Source organism: Phodopus roborovskii, unplaced genomic scaffold (assembly GCF_943737965.1).
Source record: "Phodopus roborovskii unplaced genomic scaffold, PHOROB, whole genome shotgun sequence".
In the NCBI taxonomy this organism is placed as follows: Eukaryota; Metazoa; Chordata; class Mammalia; order Rodentia; family Cricetidae; genus Phodopus; species Phodopus roborovskii.
Window position 1 is genome coordinate 3759354 of NW_026126638.1, and position 19855 is coordinate 3779208.

At 52.7% G+C, this 19855-nt stretch overlaps 1 protein-coding gene across 1 annotated transcript in view; it reads left to right on the plus strand.

Moving 5' to 3' along the window:
* The window catches only part of Tspan11 (tetraspanin 11), a 36685-nt gene extending 17943 nt beyond the window's left edge, over positions 1–18742 (plus strand). The window contains exons 3-7 of the mRNA XM_051173236.1: positions 9156–9230; positions 9947–10051; positions 12512–12670; positions 13009–13095; positions 18607–18742. Coding sequence (XP_051029193.1) covers positions 9156–9230; positions 9947–10051; positions 12512–12670; positions 13009–13095; positions 18607–18666 — 486 coding nt within the window. The 3' untranslated portion in view covers positions 18667–18742. The remainder of the gene's footprint in view (positions 1–9155; positions 9231–9946; positions 10052–12511; positions 12671–13008; positions 13096–18606) is intronic.
* The last annotated feature ends 1113 nt before the right edge of the window (positions 18743–19855 follow it).

Here is a 19855-nt window from a genome sequence, read left to right on the forward strand (position 1 = left end):
CTAACAGCTGCTGGGCCCCAGTCTCTGGTCCCAAGATGACAAAGCTGTTGGCTGGCCTCCTGAAGGTCAAAGTAGCCTCAGGAGTGCCTGCAAGACCAGGGCACTGGCTTTGCAGTTTGCACATGTTCCCTGCACAACCATCTTTGGTCTCTGGTCCCCTTCCGAGAAGACCATCTAGACCAAAGAACAGTTAGACTGTACTTGAGGATGCTGGAGAACTTGGTCTTAAGCGTGGGTGGATGGCTGGACAGATGGCTGTGTGAACTGTGAAAGGAGGGAGGAAGGTAAAGGAGGTGATGACAGCGTGTGCAGAGAAGAGTCAGGTGTCGTCAAGCCACGACTTTCCTCTGGCCTGGGAGACCATCTAGTGGAGAGCTTTGATGACGAATCAGTCTCCTTAGAAGCCAACAACTCTGTCCCCAGTACTGACCCACACTGTCACTCAGGCAAGATCCTGAAAGCTCCAGTCTCTGGATGGGTAGTAGATACCTTCGTGATTTCTTCTTAGCCAAATGTGCAACAACCCAAGAGTGTTGTTTACTTCTGCCATTACTTACGATGGTTTGAAAAAAGCCCTTGGATGTGTCTAGATCTTGTAGCCAGGCTCCTGCCACCTCCCCTAGGTCTTGGCTGGACCCTGCAAGAAGCCCTCTTGTAACTAACCCTATCTCCATGTGCTACTGCTGCACCCCAGCCTAGGAAGCATGGGTGGCAGCCATGCACACCCAGGCACATGTCCTCATGCTCACGCTTGGCAAACCTGGAAGACAGCTCCCCTCTTAGCCTACTCGGGGCCTTATTACTGAGCCTGTGAGCCAGGCCAAAGAAAGCTCCCCAGGGAAGCAGGTACAGACAGAGGTGTTGCATTACTTTTCCTACACGGACAAGCACCTATTCCCTCCAAATGGGCACCAATGACATGCCAAAGAAATAAATCCACCCAAGTCTGCCTTGTGGAAGCAGCAGTTACAGCCCAGTAACTCACTGTTACTGTAACCCCGGTTACTTACAGGAACACAGGTGACAGCCAGGGAGCTGCTTCACTGAAGGGACCATCCCAGTACAGATGCCAGCTCCACATAGCTGTGTGCCTGAGATTCCCAGGCGGCTCTGCTGGAGAGCCTCTCCTTGTGCACAAATACTATTTTCATAACCTTGTCAATCTTTTTGAGTCTCCTGATCCCTTTAAGTTCCCCCAAACTTCTGGACTCTAATGAGTCAGCTCACCCCTCTAGGAGGGAAGACTTCAATTTGGAAGAAATAGCTACACAAGAGAGAAAGATTGCCTTCCTCTTGGGTCAGAAACATAGCAGCAGGCCTTGGGGCTGAGACTCCCTCTACCTTGGGACCAGGAGAGGTGCTAGCAGATATTTGGCTGTGTCTCCATCATTCCAAGACCTGGACTTGATTGGGGATGACTTCATGATGACTGCCAGTGGTCGGTGCCTTAAATACTGGGGGTTAAGGGACACGTCAGTTGGCTGAAATGTAACACCCCGGAAGCTGTAAGTCTGGGGACTGGAACACCCTATGATAACTCATGAAGCTGACTGTAATACACAGCTTTCCATCTGCAGCCAGCAGCCTCAGCCCCTCTAGTTTGGACACACTTACATACTGCACTCAACCTACCAGAGTAGAGAATGTGACATCCCAAAGACAGGCTGGTCCCAAACCAAGGACACAAGACCCGCTCATGAACAGAGCATAGCTGGAGTTATGGGAAACGATATACAACAACAGGATGCACAAAGGAAGATGGAGGCCCTGTCTGACTCTTCCCGGCTAGAAAACCGTGCCGCACAAACACACCCCTTCCCATTCCGTCTTGCAGTTAATGCAGAAGGTCCAAAGTGTACCAGGTTCTTGCTTTTGGGCCACCAACCAGCTCCCAAATCATGACATGGAGGAAAAACCCGTACTCGTTACAGTTATGAATGCTTTGCCTAGCTTAGGTCTTTTCTTGCTAGCTCTTAGAACTTAACCTGTTTCTCTTCATCTATGTTTTGACTCGGGGCTTTTTACCTTTCTTTCTGGATGCCCTACTCTGTGTCTGCTGGCTGGTAGCTTCCTGGCTGGCCCTGGGGGATCTCCTTCATTTGCTCCTCTCTTCTCTCTCAAGCCTAGATTTCTCTCCCTACTTATTCTCTCTGCCCTCCAGCCCTGCCTGTCCCTCTCCTGCCTAGCCTTAGGCCATTTAGCTTCTTATTAGACCAATCAGGTGCCTTAAGCAGGCAAGGTGAAACCCATGCATCTTTACATAATTAAACAAATGCAGAAAAACACAAATGTAAAGCACATCTTTACACAGTTAACAAAAGCAGCAGAAACAAATATAATACACATTACCCAGTTAAAGTAATACTCTGCAACGTAAACAAATGTAGGACATCTTCACATAGTTAAAAATTCCAAGCCACCAAAGGGTGAGAACTTCACCCCAGTCACAAAACATCTTATCATGGGTCCCAAACCAGGACCACCTGCTAAGCCATCTTCTCCCAACCCAGGACCACCTTTCATTGCCACCTCCAGTGGTATGTTCCAGAGAAGCAGTTTTATTTTGGTTTGGGGGGATGGTTGTTGTTGTTTTTTTACAGCCAGTTAACTTCCTCCATCACCCCTCACCTCCAAACTTCAGAATTCATGCAAGGCTTGAGGCTAAGCCATCAAACTTAACATGTATTTACAGCACATTTGTTCCTAGCTTTCCTGCTCTTCTGGGAACAAGGGCGGGGGGCAAAAAAAAAAGGACTGTGACCCTGATATTGGTTTGAAGTCTAGTGAGGAATACAGGACCCTATGCTGAAATGGGCTTAAACTCTTAGACACTTTACCCTCCAAGACCTAAGACCTTTTCTAGGGAACAGGGCTGTCTGTCCCTGGAGCCTAACGTCTCCTCTCTCTTGTTCTTGGTAGAAATTTCTCCTCCTTAGTTCCCCTCTCCCCATCAATAGTCTCGTCTTAGAATTCTCACCACTAGACACCACACTGTGGCGCCACCCTGGGCCCCTGCCACCATCTTCTCATGTTCTGCCTATGATACATGCTACTCCATCTCCCTGTTAGCCTGTAAGAAAATGGGAAGGCCCAGGCCTTTCCAGGGGCTTCTAGCATCAGTGATTGGTCATAAGTCTACCAGCAATAGCATCCTCTGGGTTCCCTGGGCTATGTGGCCCCCATAGGGAGCCTACTCCTCTCCCTACAGCCAGCTGTGGGTGCTGTGCCCATTCTGGATCCTGTTGTCACTCGGGCCATTTGGGTGGGCCTCTGGGAAGTCCCCACATGAAACCTGGTAGACATCGGTCGTTGGCCTGTCTCACAGGAACTGTGTTTTGCTTCCATGATGCCCCAGCCCAGGCAAGGTGGTCCTCTCGGACCCCAGCAGTTAGACTCACAGACTCTGGAAGACCTCTGTCACACTTCCTTCACGTGCTTCTGGAACACCTCCTTCCTCCCCAGGGCCTGTCAGCCCCTCCCTGCTATGTCTCAGTCTCCCCTCAAGCTGTCAGCCATGCCAACTCTGGTGCTGTCTATACCCCGTCCCCCCAGCACACTGACTGTGATTGCTAGCCACTGACAGGCACAACTTCACAGCTCCAGGTGGGATGGCTGAGGCCCAGCACCCAGCAACACAAGGCTGTGGCCCCTTGGCCCAGTCTGTGAGTACTGGACTGGTGCCATGAAGGCTAGAGGTCACCTTCGACCTTCCAGCAGTGACATCTTGTTAGAGGAATGACTTGATGCTCCCAACTCCACATCCTCTCTCTTCCGCAAATAGCCAGGATCCTCCAGCTGGTGGGTAATTGTCAGAAAATAATTTGCCCCAAGGTCACTTGCTGCTCAAACAGCTGGCTCTGAGTTTTCCGGTTTGGCTTGGTCTGACCCTCCCTCCCTCTGCCGCTGTAATCCTCTTCACATTCAGCTGCTGGAATGTTCTGTGGGGCCCTTCCCACTGCCACTTCACTTTGGCTGTGTCTTGATCCTGCTCTTTCTTCCAGACTGTTCCGTGGATAGCCTGGCATCTCCAGCTGTCCCAACCATCCTGGACCACCGCCTTGATGGTTACATAGTGGCCTGGTGGTGAGCCTTGTAAACAGTCTTTGCTTCACTCTCATACACAGAATGGTGATGGGTGACCATTCTTTGTGACAGAGTTCATGGAACAGAGGAGTCTGAAATGCCAGTTTTATAAAGTTCTTAAAACTGACCGCAAAGATATCAACATAGACGCTGAACTGCCATCCTGTGTCGTTTGCCCCAGCGAATCTGACCTAGCTTGCCCGGGTGGCAGGTGAGTCCAGCTGAAGACTGTTTCTAGTTAACCGCCCTGATGGTCCAGGGAGACATCTGCATGTTTCCTGCACTGGTTTGTTTCAGAGAATACTGTGCAACCCAACTCCTCCTTGCAGATCTATCATTTTAGAAAGTATCCAACTTTGCTTTCTAGCTAAAACTGTTCCATTAATGAACTACCAAAGGGGCTAGGGAGATCACCCCAAGAAATAAAGATTAGAGTTTGGACCTCCAGAACCCAGGCAAATGCCCCTGCTATACCATCCCTCTGGCAATACACCTCTCCCTGGGTCACCAAGAGCAAGCAGAGGGACCTGCTGGTTCAGAACAGAGTTTCCCCAGGGATTAATCAGCTTCTCCTGGGAGATGCGGACACCTGGTCACCCTATATAGGGCACCAACAACAGACTGAAGAAACAACCCCACTCTCGTCCAGCTTGGTGAACCAGTGGGTTTATTGGTGCTCCTCACAGGAGCCTGGGTCAGCTTTCTGAGTGAAAAGCCCACCCTAGCACAGATATGGCAGAGTCCGTGGTGCTCCTTGGACAACTTGAAGTCAGTTCCACTCAAACACTCCCCTCTACAGCAGTTGTTTCCTGCTTATGTAACCTCGGGCAGAGACCTATGAATCTCGTAGCTTCTTTTCGCCCTGAGAGGATGCTTCAGTTTGGAGGTGGCAGTTACACAACACTGGGGCATCGCTCCAGCCTCCTGACCCTTGCTTAGGTCAAGCTGAGTAGTTTCGTGGACAGATGTGTCCTCCCAGACAGGCAGAGTCAAATCCCTCTCATGCTTGTGTTTCTGGGTTCCATCTCTGGCTTCTTGGCAAGTGAATGACTTTCTCCAGTCTTCTTCAGTGCATCCCAGCGTGCCTAGGGACACATATGCAAATCGAGTTTCAGCATCAGCCTGAGGACCTGACAGGGAGTATGCCTCGGACTTTCCCAAGCTCTGAATCATCGACATGTCTGCTGGATAGTTTTGTGCAGTGAGAACTGTCCCATGTCTCAAAGATGGCCAGCTGTACCCTGGTCCTGTCTTCTGGAAGCCCACAGTACCTTCTGTCCTGGCTGTGATAACAGAATAATGTCTCCAGGACTGGCCCCTGGAGGAAAAATCTTTCCAGATTGAGTAAGCCACTGAGTAACCTGACCTGAGAGAACAGCTGTGTCGCCTTCCGGATATAAGAGTGAACCACTTTCACCAGCATGGGGATGACCCTGCTGCTGTTTCCTGTTGTCTCACACTCCTCCTGTAGCCCAGCGTTATTTTCTGAGCATAAACCTAACCCTACCAGGCACCATAGACAAGCCAGGGAACTCCAAGGTGTGGTTCCTACCCCCAGAAGTGCACAGTTACTCTGGTGAGGCGGGACCGATTCCTGCATCAGGAGCAATCGAGGCAGCCATGAGTATGGCTGAGTCAAGTGGAGGCCTCCCCAGAGCAAAGGAGCAATGGACCAGCAGCAGAAGGAATCAGAAGCAACCGAGTCCAGAGAAGAGGAACAAGCAGGCAAGGCTGAGTCAGGCAGATGTCATGCAGGTGATGCTGTGGACATCTTCAGGGGTTGGCATAGTAGAGCCAGGTCTGAGCTGGGGAATGGAGGACAGGTAGGCACTGCCAGTGGGATTGGGGAGGGCAAACACTTGAAGGCTAGACAGATGGTGTGGGAAGGGTGCAGGGCTGCATGCAGAGTTGTTCTGGTACATACAGAGGGGCTGAGAATCCGCAAGGGCTCAGCAAGTGAAATGAGTAAGACATTTATTAGGGCTCATGGCCACCTGCCACAAATCCAGCAACCTTCTAGAACCAATCAGTCCCATGCTCAGAGCTGCAGGATCCTCTGAGACCTTCACCTGTCTCCTGGGAGCTGTCACAGGGAGCTGTGACTCAGGGCCTCCCCCACTCAGGTGAATCACACACCTGCAGCCCTCTGGCGCTAAGAACTGCTCCTGAGCTGTCACCTGTAGCCACCACAGTCCCCTCAGAGCACCAGGTTCCGTCCACCCTTGCTTTGTGTGACACCTTCTCATGCTGAAGTACTGCTTCTTGCTACAGTGGGCATTCCACACACTGCAAATGTAACTCTTCTACAGAAAACCCAGCGTGTCACATGACCTATCGGATCTTCTGACCAGTCCCAGTAGGGGACTAGTTTCACCTGACATGGAGTCCAGAGATGTGACATGGTTTCATGTCTCTCTCCTCCCTCTTCTCCACCTGTTCTCAGGAACTACAATAGCAGTGAGTTCCCTAGGGGATCAGTATAAAATGGCCACCTCTTCAGGACTGGTGTCTATGACTGACTCAGAACTAACAGGAAAGGAGGTCGGATATGGTCTCCTAGCTGCCAGAGGCCCAGTCCCGCTGCCAGGCACTCCATCACCTCTTCCCTGATGTCCTGGAGGATATGCTGATATGCATTCAGGAGGCCTTGGTTGACCAGTAGTCCCTACCATAGTCCGTGCGGCAGGACAAAGGCTGCCTTCAATAGTATGTTTGGGTAAGAGGATTGTAGGACAACTTCAAGCCAACCGAAGGGCAGACATGTTACAAAGGAGCACTGGGGCTCTAAAGGCTACTGAGTGGGTCAGAGTGCCGCCACATTGTCCAATGGGCTAGGCAGTTCCAGGAGTGTCCACTACTAATTTAGTCCCTGACACTGTCTGACAAGTGTTGCTTACTCAAGCCTACCCTTGGCTGCACTCTGGGAAGAAGCTGATCAGAGCTCTGAGCTCCAACCAGTCAGGGTAGGCAGCATAGGTAGATGATATGAAGTACCATTGCCACTGGCAAAGAAACGAAAACCCAACCCCAAAGTCAGGGCCACCGCAGACAGCCCCAAAGCTTGTATCCTATATACCAGGACCACAGTGTCCATCCTGCACAGCTCTTATTGAAGCACACTACCTTGGTCTGAGTGGGATTTCCTAATTTGCACTGGTATCCATCCAGTCAGTCCCAGTGAGCACAAGAGCCCAGGCTTGCCATCGGCTCTCTGTGTCTTCAGACCCATCCCTGAGAGAAGATGCAGGCATACAGACCCCTTGGACACCAACTAACTCTGGATCCCATGCAGTACCATCTGTCCAAACAGGGTGAAGAGTGCTGGGGCTGAGGAATGTGCCCTGGAAAGCCTATACCCCTTCCCCGACTCCTGGTCCTGAGCCTGACACCTGCAGTCTGGAAAGTCCTGTTAGATAGACAGAGCTCCAGACAAAGCCTACAGCAGATGGAATCACCAAATGTGCATCCCTAGCCTGTACCCCCCACAGCACCTCACTCTGTCTTCCCCCATATCCTTAGTCATGGAGTGATAAGGTGTACCTGAGCTTCAGGGAGGGACAGAGAGAGCTTGGCTGGGCATGCTGTGTGCACTTTTCTATAACAACAAAAGAGGAAGGGCAGCCATGAACATCTTTTATGCTCTCTGCCTCGGACTCCACGAGTGACAGACAGGCTAAACCCCCCATCTATAGAGACTAGCAACTTTTCCTGTCACCAGTGATGGCCAGCCACAGTGCTGAAAGAAAGAGATGGAATGACATTACTGAGAACTGTGTATTAATGTAAAGGGCAGCTTTGCCCAGCTCTTCCCCTGGGAGTTGAGAAATCCCACTCTCCTTGTGTTTCCCAAGCCCTATCCACGTAGTCTCTCCCACTCAGGGGCCCAGACTCAAGGTCATGAAAGTTCTGCAAAGGTCTACAAGCTCTGTGTTGCCCTCCTGAAGGCCCATGACAACTGTCTCCTCCTGCCCACATGCCTTCCCCTACTTCATGAGCCTGGTATCTCAGAAGGCCTCTCCAAGTGCTGTGATCCCAATACACCTTGGCTGCTGCCCTGTGGTGGCCAGAAGTGGGCTCTGGGAAGAGAGATGCTCTTCTTAATGGCCCTCCTCTCTCTCGCTTCTTTCATTCTATTCTCTCCACCTTCTCCTCTGTTCCTTGTCCCTTGGATGCCTGTGATCTGTTTCCCCTCCATATCCCTGTCCCTCTCCCAGACTATGTAGGCCCCACCTGTTGGCTCCCACAAGGCTCAGGGATGCTGCTGACAGTGCAGTCAGATGGGAGCCAGGAGGGAAGTGCACAAATGGGTATCTGAAACTGAAGTGTCTGGCCTGGTACCAAGGAGCCTGGGAAAGGCAAGCATGGTGAGGGCAGCCAAAAGCCCTGGGAAAAGCTATGAAGGATGGGAAGTAGATATTGGGGCTGGGAGATGTCGCTCAAATCACCATCCAGGAACTTTGCCTTCTCCAGAGCCTTAGCTCCTGGGCCCAGCCTGCATCTCCTTTCCAGCCACCAGAGTGCATGCCATGGTCCAAACTCAAATGGCCCGCTCTTCCCGGGCTGGTGCTCCATCTCCTTCCTGGGGTGTGCTTTTCCCCTTCTCTGCCTGGCAAGTGCCTCTGTAGCCCATTCAGGAAGGTGCCACAGGTGCCACCACACCCACAAAGCCTGCTCTGACTCCCTGTCACATCAGGAGCCTTTAGGGTCACCCCCAGAAACACTGACAACATGGAGCTCTAATAACTTCATATTGCCCCCCTCCCTGGTTCCCGAACGAGCCAGTAACATCTTATCCCCAGTGCCTGGCATTTGGCATCCAGTAGTGTCCACTCAAGTCTGGATGGGTAGTTGGATTCTTGGGCTGTCCGTAGACCAGTAAGCAGAGGGGCGAGTGGGAAATTTGGTGGTGGTAGTCAACAGGGGTTGTCATGTCCAGAGTGTGGGTAAAAAGAGGAGGATGGGGATGATAGGAGTCCTGGCAGGTACCCCGGCCACCTCCCTCATCTTTGTAGAGGCGTTTGTCACAGGGGAGCCCTGGATCCCAGGGTGACCATTCCTCTCCTTGCTCCTAGTATTTCTGCCTGTTGCTGGTCATCTTCCTGGTGGAGCTGGTGGCAGGAGTCCTGGCACATGTGTACTACCAGAGGGTAAGTACAAGGTCTGTCGGTGCCTGAGAAGTCACAGCTAGATGCTGGGATTCCTGCTGCCCTAGTGGCCGGCAGGTGTCTAGATCAGGACTACTTCTGCACCCCATCTTCTGCACCCCAGTTTCCTGTCCCAGGTCCAGCAGATCTCTCTGCCTCTGCTGGTACTGATGGGTTCCATGGGGGAACCTGGGTGGGAGTTTCTCGGGGAGGCTAGTTCATCCTTCTCCCCTCCAGGGATCCCTAAAAGGAACCCACTTGCTAGGACAGCCACTGAGAAGGGAGCAGAAAGGGTCACTGGCTGGCAGACTAAAGACCCGAGTGAGTCCTGCCTACCTGGATGGGTGAGGGGATCTCTCTTCCCATGCTTATGGCTTCAGGTTCAGGATTTGAAGGCAAGGTTGGGGTGGCTTTGGGCTGGAACAGACAGCATGTCCCAACAAGCGGGTCATTTGAAGAGTGTGCACCCAGTTGCCCAAGGTCACAAGTGCCTGCACATTGCACCTCCCATAGTAATCAAAGTTCGAATCCACAGCAAGTTGAAGGCAGCTCCCACGTGACCCAGTATGAGCCATGTCATCCTCACTCATGCCAGCTCACAGCACTGTCTTAGTCAATATGGTGCCCTGACGACAGGTGGAGAGGAGGAGGAGACACCTGGGTCCTAGAGGAAGCCTGGGGGGGGGGCTGCTGACACTCCTTCATGCCCCCCTCCCCAGCTGAGTGACGAGCTAAAGCAGCACCTGAACAGCACCCTGACTGAGCACTACGGGCAGCCGTGGGCCGCAGACATCACAGCCTCGGTGGACCGGCTGCAGCAGGATGTAAGCCACACAGAGAGATGCAGGTGTACTTCTTGTCTCTGTCCGTCTCCCCCAGTCTGCGTGACCCCGGGACAGTTTACTCACCCTCTCTGAGCCCCTGTTGCACACCCCTAATCTAAGCCGTATAGTGCAGGGTACCATGATGGTGATCACCGCATAGTGCAGGGTACCGTGATGGTGATCACCGCATAGTGCAGGGTACCGTGATGGTGATCACCGCATAGTGCAGGGTACCGTGATGGTGATCACCGCATAGTGCAGGGTACCGTGATGGTGATCACCGCATAGTGCAGGGTACCGTGATGGTGATCACCGCATAGTGCAGGGTACCGTGATGGTGATCACTGCTAGATGTGGCTCTCCCCTGACACCGTAGAAAGTAGTCAAGGAACCCTGGCTTCCCCCACACTCCTTTTCTACTCTGTCTAAACCCCATCCCTGCTGCCCTCCAGGTTGGGTCCACAGAGGCAGACAGCTGCTCTCAGGTCCTCCTGCCTATTCCATCCTTCTTTGGAGAGATGGGCACCAAGGCCCCAGCGTTCTATGCCAAGCCACTGTGGCTCAGTAAGAAAAATTTTCTGGCTGTGAGCCATTGAACAGCATGTAAGGAACAAGAAGATGCCTTGTTTGCAAGTAGATTCAGTAAAGCCCCAAGAAAATGACTAAGGGCACGTGTGTACACACAGGTACACATGGCACATGTAGTCATGCCCGTGTGCTCAGCCCAGTGGCAGGGAAGGGCCCACCCACACAGTTGGTCATCCGTTGCAAGCACCATGCACCTGCCGGGTCCTATGTGTAGGGAGCTGTGTGAGACAAAGGGGTAGGGCAGAAGCCTTGGCTAGGGGGGTCTCACTCATGGAACTGTGGACAACAGGTGACACCAAGCAGTTTTTCCGGGGCACCTCAGATTACAGTAAGGCAGGTGGGACTGGACTTGGCCTGTAGGAGGGCAGGGCTTGCCTAAGTGGGAGGTAGGCAAACACAGGAAAGGGTCAGCTTAAAGCAAAGCCTGCCACTGACCCGACTCCATGGCATCAATGTGTGTAACGCAGGCCTCTCCCAAGCTGGGGCAGTTAGTGTCCCAGCCAGCACCCAGGTAGGAAGGACTGAGCCTGAGACAGTGGTGGATCAGAGCCAGGGCCACGTGTATATAAACGACACACCTGCACACGGACCACTCCTCACACAAAGAGGATGGTGACAGTTGTGCTTCAGCATCTGCTGGCTCTGTGCAAATGCTAAGTGCTCTCCAAGCACCCACACTGTCCATCCATACACATCCCCACTGCAGAGCCTACTTCCCCATTTTATAAGTGAGGTAGCAGCCCAGGGGCACCAAGACACACACACACACACACACACACACAGAGTGACACACAGTGCACAACTGCATGTGACGATCAGCACAGCCCACCCCAGGGATCGCTTCGTGTGTGCTCTCATAAACTGTGCTCATGCTCTCATCAGTTTTATCACGTGTGTGCTCTGAGTGTGATGTCATGTAGTGTCCATGCTCTCTCTGCTCCCGCTGTTATGTTGTGTGCGTGTTGCGCTCCAGCTGTTATGACACGTGTATGCTCCGATCTTGTGGTTACATTCTGCACGCCCTATGGGTGCTCTCTCATGTTGTGAGCGTGTTCAGTGTGCAGAGTTATGTGCAGGCTCTCTGCTCACACTTACAGGATTTGCTGACCCCAGACTACTTCCCCTTCCTCCTCTGTGTCCCTCTCAGGGACAGTAACATGGTAAGCTAAGAGCCAGGTCCTCCGCCTCAGTCCTGGCATGTAGGTGGCTAACATTTGAATCAAATGTCCCTGCACCCATACCCAGGCACAGACTCGGTGCAGCTGTGTCACATACCTTGTACAAGGTCTTAGGATCTCAATGTCTTGACTCACAGAGGGGAGGAGTGGCCAACATTTGTTCTTTGAGCCACCCTGGGCGTGGTAAAGTGCAGACTTGGATTTTCCTTGGCATTCAGGCAATCTCTGTGGTCAGTACTGACTGGCCTGTGTTCTGCCTGGCCTCTGGGACACACTCCATGCCCCTCTTCTAGTCTTGGGGCTCTGAACTTCAAAGCCCAAATAGGGATCCTAAAACCTCCAGCAAGTTGGGTCCTTGTCCCCAGGTTCTACCTCCTGGATGACAGGTAATATCTCCCTTGTGATTTCCCCCTGACCTGGACCCTGGCTGTACACCCTAATGGCACCCAACCTCACAAATGTGAAAGCTCCACATCTGTCTGCCTCCCAATCTCACAAACAATCCCTACCCCTAGAACACTTGGCACAAGGCAGCCAACGGGTGTCCTGCAGAGACCTATAGGTCCCAGAGAAAACCTCTCCTTCTCCAAAGGGACAGAGGAGAGGGACTATAAAACCTGAATTGTGGTCCTGAACCACAGGGGTGGGAACCCCACACAGACCCTCTCACTCCAGCTTCGTCTCCTCCTCCCAGTTCAAATGCTGCGGCAGTAACAGCTCGGCCGACTGGCAGCACAGCACATACATCTTATCTCAGGAAGCCCAGGGTCGCCGGGTGCCCGACAGCTGCTGCAAGACAGTGGTGGTGCACTGTGGCCAGCGGGCCCACCCCTCCAACATCTACAAGGTAGAGGTAAGTGCTGAGACAGTCTAGGGCCTAGGGAATGACCCACACACAGAGAGAGAAAGTCCAGCTCAGCAGGCAGGTGTGGGAAAGTAAAGCACAAGCTTTTGGCCTGAAATCACAGAGCCTGGGGCACTCCAAGACCTGACAGAATACTAAGAACTAACAGGTCCTCCTGGCAGTCTCGGACACAGTGGCCTGTCCCCTGGGGATCTCAAAATGGCCAGGAGAAATTCCAAGGTTGGCATCCCCCAGTCTCAGGTGCGCGCAGGATGACAGCCATTCATCTCCCCGCTCCCCCTGCCTGTTGCCAGGCTAAGGCTGAGTAACCCATGTCCACCTTGCAGGGGGGCTGCATGGCCAAGCTGGAGCAGTTCCTGGCTGACCACCTGCTGCTCATGGGCGCAGTGGGCATCGGGGTGGCCTGTCTTCAGGTAAGTGGAGTAGGGGTTGCCTCCCTCCAGCTAAAGTCTCAGACACCTGTCTCCAAGAAAGTAGCTGATGCTTTGTACATGCATGTCCGGCCCTGCTAAACCCTTGTCCCCCCTGTCCCTCTTCCCTTTGCAACCAAGGATGAACCACATTGTTGGTCTCAATCCTCATAGGGCCTTGAACAACTTGAGTGTAGGATCAGGTATGTAGCATGTTTCCTGTGTGCACAGCACAGCCTGCTGGGTTTGTGAACATCTTTGACTGGCTGCATGTGTCTGTGTGTACATGATACAGAGTGCATGTGCGTGTGTGTGTTTAAATTGTCTGTGTAAATATGCATGCATGTACCTGACATCATTGCTTGTGTGTACATGTATGATTCCAGGAAGATATGCCCATCTCCCTGAGGATGAGCAAAGCTACACTCTGCTCTCAATAGCTCTCCTTACATGACCCTCCTCTAACTTCCATCCAAGAAGTGAGCCTCAGTCCCATTATTTGCTCCAAACAAGGGACCTTAGGAGAGGAGCTGGGAGGGAATCCTCGGGGACTGAACGGGCACAGAAGGTTGGTCCTCCCTTATATATGCTCCTGCTTCTATCTGATGGTGGTGGCTGCCCTTCTAGGAGGACCCAGGCTTCCTGCTGCCCTGCTCTGTACCTCCCATCCCAGTGCTGTAAAGGGAACTGCCCTAGAAAGGCACTGACCAGGCCTGGTCCACCTCTGTCCATTTCTTCCTGGCCTTGGTCTGCAGAGATTGTAGCCAAAGGTAATGAGCCTGCGGGCCTAGCACAGGGCTACAAATGCTTACAGCCCAAAGTCAGAGCAGATCAGTGCTGCTGTGTAAGTCTAATGTCCAAGGGTCAGGCCCCTGGCAGGCAACGTGCCTGTAGGCCATGACACCTCCTCATACTATGACTCTGCATCTCACCCCTTGCCCAGGTTGCTCCCTTGTGGTTGACTGAGCAGAGGCTGGTAATGGCCAAGCCTCGGTTAGAGTGCCCTCTACTGGCCAGAGATGGACATTCATCTGCCTTGAGAAAGGGCCCAAATCAGCCCTTCTCTTCCCCAGACACCAGACCTACACATACACACACACACACACACACACACACACACACAAACACACACACACACACACACACACACACACAAGCATGCACCAAGGTCAGGAGATCATCCTAAGATGGTGTCCTTTGGTTTCTTTAGGATAGACAGACCAAACAAATTTTTTAAAGCAGCAGCCAATGGACTTTTGCCACATAAGAGACTGGTCTGTTAGGCCCAGAAGGCCGAGCTGTTGGCATCTAAACAGGAGGAATATAAGGGCCACCACTCACTGCTCCCATGACCCTGAGGTAGAGTTCCCTGAACAGTTTGGAATCTGTTGCCCTGTCCCATCCCTTAGCAACCTTAGGCTTCTGTGGCCTGGAGATTCTGCTAAGTTTCCTATCTCACTGACCAACCTTAGCCAGATGCATTGTGAACTCCAGAAACTAGGCAGGAAGTACCGGGCTGCCCACTCTGATCTCAGCCAGGTGTCTGGTGGCCTGCCCATCACTGCCTCACGGACATGTCAACTGAGTTGTTGCTCAGGGAAAATGATGCCATGTGTGCTCAGGAGAGATTATTACCTTGGCCACATGTAGAATCCCTGAGCAAATGTTTGGACTCACCCAAGGCCCAGAGCTGTACTCTAGTACATGTACATACCGTGGCCAGACCTCGGTATATCTTCAGACTCCCCAGATTTCAGGGACTCCAGAGATGACTGCGCTAGAAATAAAGTAGGGGGTGGGAGAAGAAAGTCGCGTGGGACTTTCCCTGCGAGTCTAGCAGCAAGGTGGGAACTACGGCTAGAATTACAAAGAGCCCATCAGAAGCCTCTGACTGCAAATGGAATGGCCCCACAGCGGCCTTCACAGAGTGCCGTCTCGGTGGGTGATTGCACGATGGGGCAGAGGCTGAGTGGCAGGGAGGAGCCGCTCCGCTCAGAGAGGTTGTCCTCTGGGAACGCACCTGTGTGGCCCACACACCACGGGGCCGGTCAGGCTATCAAACCTGTGCTCACTGGGGCGGAGGGCTGCTGGGCCCCCATCTTATTCAGGTACACTGAACATGACCAACTGGTCCGAGAGATGGAAAGTCGCTCGCCGAAGATCACACAGCCACGGCGGCAGAGCCAACCAGGCCTCCTATTCCTGGTACTCTTTCTTTTCCACCAGCTTCCCCTCCTGTGGGTGGCTCTCCACCCAGGCATAATCTTAGGAAGTAATTTATAGAATATTCTAGCTGGGAAACTTTAAAAAGGTTATAGTAGCCGGGAGCCCAGGGATTTTTTTTTTTTTTTTGTCCTCACACACACAGGAGGCACCTCCCACCCAGGGGACACTCTGAGAAGGCTGGGGACATTGGCTTTGTAGCAGGCCGTGCTCTACACGTGGAAGGCAGGTGTGGGGGCTTTCACCTCTGTGGGGGAGGGGGTAGATGAGTAAGCTGGACATTGCCCAGCAGTGAGTCAGTGTGCGCCTGTGCATTGGATTCATGGGAGAAAATGAAAGCTGTTTTGGCCATTCCTGAGGCCAGGGAAACCTCCTGGGGAGGTGATGGTTACTAAGTTCTGAGGGGGGTTGACAAGAAACAATGGGGAATAGCTACCGAGTGGATAGGAAGTCAGGGGCAGCACGTGGAAGGACCTGACTGGCTCACGTGGTCAGTCTGAGTCCGCAGGCCCTGCTAGCCTCTCTCAGACTCAGATGTGAGAGGGTGAAAGACCCGCGGAGAGCCTGGACCCTCACACCCCGACTCAGGAAAGGCGGCCCCCCCCCAAATCACTCACGAGAAGCGGTCTTGATGCAAAAGCATGAGGGCTTTTATATTCCAGTGCACTGGGGTCCACACCATACTCCACGTGGGGTAGAGGACTGGGAATCCTGGGTACAGGGTTCAGACAGCTTTTATAGGGTTACAACAAAGCCCGCGCATCACAAACCATTTCATAGCATCCAGTGCAGACCAATCAATTTTAACTATCCAAGCCCGAGCTTAGCCCAGGAAGTCTGCTTTCGCTAGGGCTTCTGGGTAGTGTGGCACGGTTCATTTCCTGTTCTCATTCACTCACAGGTGCTGTTGGTAAACCGCCCTGTCCTAAACAGTCAAGAATGACCTTTTGCCTACTCACTGCTAGGGGGCAGAGTCTAGGGAGAATTAGGCTAAATTTTTCCATCCTTACAAGGGGCTTGGTTCTAACAAGGGAAGAATTTGCCTACCAGGACAGGCTTGTAAGCACTCCGAGGTCACACAGCCTGTAGGTGCCCAGCTGAAATAAAGCCTAACTTGGCAGCCCACAAGTAGAATGCTAATGCGTTTTAGAGCCTAGAAAACAGGTGAGCCTGGGATTGCAGGTTATTAAAAGGTGAAGGGACAGGTCATGTGGGCCGTGCCAGGCTTTTTTTTTTTTTTTGTGCTGTCCAAAGACCACTGGGTGTTTGTTGAAAAGCCTCGCAAGAAACCAAGAGCGTTGTAGCCTCCCTGTTAAAAATGCCAGTGTGCGGTCAAGTGCTGTACCCAGCAGCTCCTCCAGGGATCCCTGTGCCCTGGGCAAGTGGAGCTGGTGGCAGGAGCCAAACCCAAGAGATAGGTTACCCTCCACTATGCTGTACTCTCTCCACAAATTTCTCTGTGTTGTTTCATGTCGCTGTGTTGGCTGCGTAGATCATCCACACTGGCTTCTCTGTGTCCTTTCCCAAAAGGGAGACACTGATACTCACCTGGGGCCTAGAGACTGCTGTCCATTAACCTCTGCACACTTCAGGGTGGATATGCATGCACGAGTGTGTGTGTGTGTGTGTGTGTGTGTGTGTGTGTGTGTCAGAGAGAGAGAGATTGATCAAATCATGCAATTCAGGATGAAGAGCATGTGTATGTATACATGCCTATGTGGACCCAGGTACACATTAATAAGTGTACCCTTCCGCAGAGTTCTGGGTGAATTATGTAGTCACATGCATATGTGTTTTGCATGGACTGATGGGAATATCTACCCCATGCACTTGCTATGACTGTTAAAGAAACCCGTTCTAAATACATAGTGCAAGTCAGGGAGCTTAACTCCTGCAAGACCATCTAGAGTGAATTGTAGGCTAAGGAGCCGTGGATACAGCCTACAACACACATAGACCAGTCCAAGAAGTCCCTCCCACCTGCCCCTCTGTGTGCATCAGAAAACCCCTGATAACCCATGAGAAAAGCATCCAACCATGAGATGGAGAGAGGAGCATGCCACAACCCCGGGGTGCATGTCTGTGAACTGCTGTGACTGTGCCTGCTTAAATCCAGGGGTGAGATGACCTCCCAAGCTGCCTGTGGGCTTCTGAGTCTGAGTCCCAGAGGTGGATTTCAAGGCTCTTAGCACTGAGGCTGAAGCTGAAAGCAGCAGGTAGCCCCGGCTATTCACCCTGCTGGACCTGGGCCGGGGGAGTTGTAAGGAAGGTGAAGAGGTAACCCTGTCCTTGATGAGCAGAAGATAACTTGACGAGGCTAGGCAGATGCTCAGGCTAGTCTCGTCTTCATGGGTCTAGTCCTACCCTGGCTGGAGCTCCATTTGTACCCAGGCCTGCACAGTCAAGGCCAGGTCTGTAGAAAAAGCCAGGGCAAGACAGGACTCATATAGCACTCACCTTCATCCCTGTGTGACAGTTGTGGGACTGCCCTGTCACAGGCTCCTGTCCTGCACACAGAGTGGAAACCAAGTATGACACCGTCACCATCAGGATCAGGAGGACAAGAATGGGGCATCTTGTTCTGTCACAACCTTGTCTCCTTGTCCTCAAGGCATCCCTGGATGGGAAGGAGGAGGGGGGAAAGGGCAGCTTCGGGGATGGGAGAGCAAAGGCTGGAGAATGCAGTTCCTCGGTAGCTTGGGAACTGTACAGGAGACTGGGCAGGTGGGATCCCCTGTGTTCTTGTTCAGCCATGGATTTAGTAGGGGTACTGGCAGGTACAATGCCAGAGTCCCCACACTGAACTCATAAGGGACACTGAGCACTCCTTCCACAACTGTGGTGGCTTTGGTTTGGTTCTGGAGCCCTCGGGCAGCAGGAAGCAGAGATGCTTCGGGCAGCTCTGGTATAAGTGGCAATGTTCTCACAGAAGAGCTGGATAAGCAGAGCTGTCTATGGAGAACCTCTAGGCCCACAGGTCAGTAGCCAGGCTGGGTGTGTTCTGAGAAGGAAGCAGCCACTGGGCCCCAACCCAGACCCACAGGACTGACATGTGTTGTGTAACCAGGTTTCTCATGATTGGAGCCTGTTCTAGCACAGAAGTCATACCCTCTGGGGAGCCCTTCTCAGAACTTCCCCAGCCCTCACACCATATCAGCATCTCCTGAAGTCCTGTGAGAAAAAGCAGACCCTTGGGTGTAGCTCTCCAGCCCTCTCCAGTGTGAGCAACTGCCTCCCAGCATTCTGTGGGGTTCTCATGTCCCTTTGCTCTCTGTTCTCTCCATCTGGCAGATCTGCGGGATGGTTCTCACCTGCTGCTTGCACCGAAGGCTCCAGAAACACTTTTATTAAAGGATGTCCCTCTAGCCTGCTGACTGCCCCCACAAAAGGACCCACATCCCCAAACCCTGAACCAGGCCTGCAAAGTCAGCAGTTGGATCATAGACCCGCCCCCCCTGCCCCCGTGCAGGGCCCACCAAGTGCCTGTGATTGGGGCTCCTGTGCATCCCGCCTGGGCAGGGTCCTCGGCTTACTCCTCCGTTTATAAGCACTCATCTCTGCCAGAATCCTCAGCAATCCTTGGTGTGGCATGAGGCATCCAGGGCCCTTTGCCAGGCATGGAGCACTGTGAACTGCAGGAGGACCAGAGCTCAGCTCCTCTGCTCCTCAGTGCCTGAGCCTGGAACAGAAGCCAGCAGATGGGTCCTTCCAAGCCTCCTATAGGGCTTGGTGCACAATTCCCACAGGCATGGGTTCTGGCCGGCTCTCCTCAGAGAAAAGCACCCCTTTGGGCAGACTGGGTTAGCTAGTTAGCGCTAGCCGGTTAGCTCTAGCCATGTCCTTTCTGTAGGGCAGGGACAGTGTGATCTAAGATGGGGCAGCATAAGGCCAGGCTGTTGGCGCCACCAGGACACAGCACCAAGGAGGCAGGTTGGTTACGGCAGGGTGTGCGGCACCTGAGAGTCACGTGATGATCACAAGCCCCAGCCCCCAGTGACTGTTCCCAGTCGTGACTCCCAGAAACCAGGTTTCAGATGTTAGTGAATGAGAATTCTTCATCAGTACACCACACCTGGGTCTGGTAAAGTCAGAGCTGCCGCGGAGAGGAAGCTGTGAGGAACGGTGTACTCCGCCTGTACCCCATTCCCTGGTACCTCTGTTTCCCTCCCACTGTGTTCTCTGCTTCCTTCTCCACTACTCCAGGGCAGACACCGTCCTCTCCTTTACTTCTCTCTTTAGTCACTGAACGAAATAGACTATTCAGGAAGGAACTCCCATGTGTTAAAAGACACAGAAAGTCCTAGAAAAATTAAAAGTTGGGAGTAGTTATCAACTCAGAGACAACCATGGGATCCCCTCCCTAGTGATCACTGCTTTGGGCAGCTTCACACACCGCGACTCTACATCCTGCTTCACCTCCGCTTGGGTCCTGCTCATCTCTCCACACGAACCAGTGGCCTCTTGTTCACCAAAAGTGCTCACAACTTGCCTTCTGCCTGATCCAGTTCTGACTCCTGTGCAACCGGACCCTGCTGAGGAG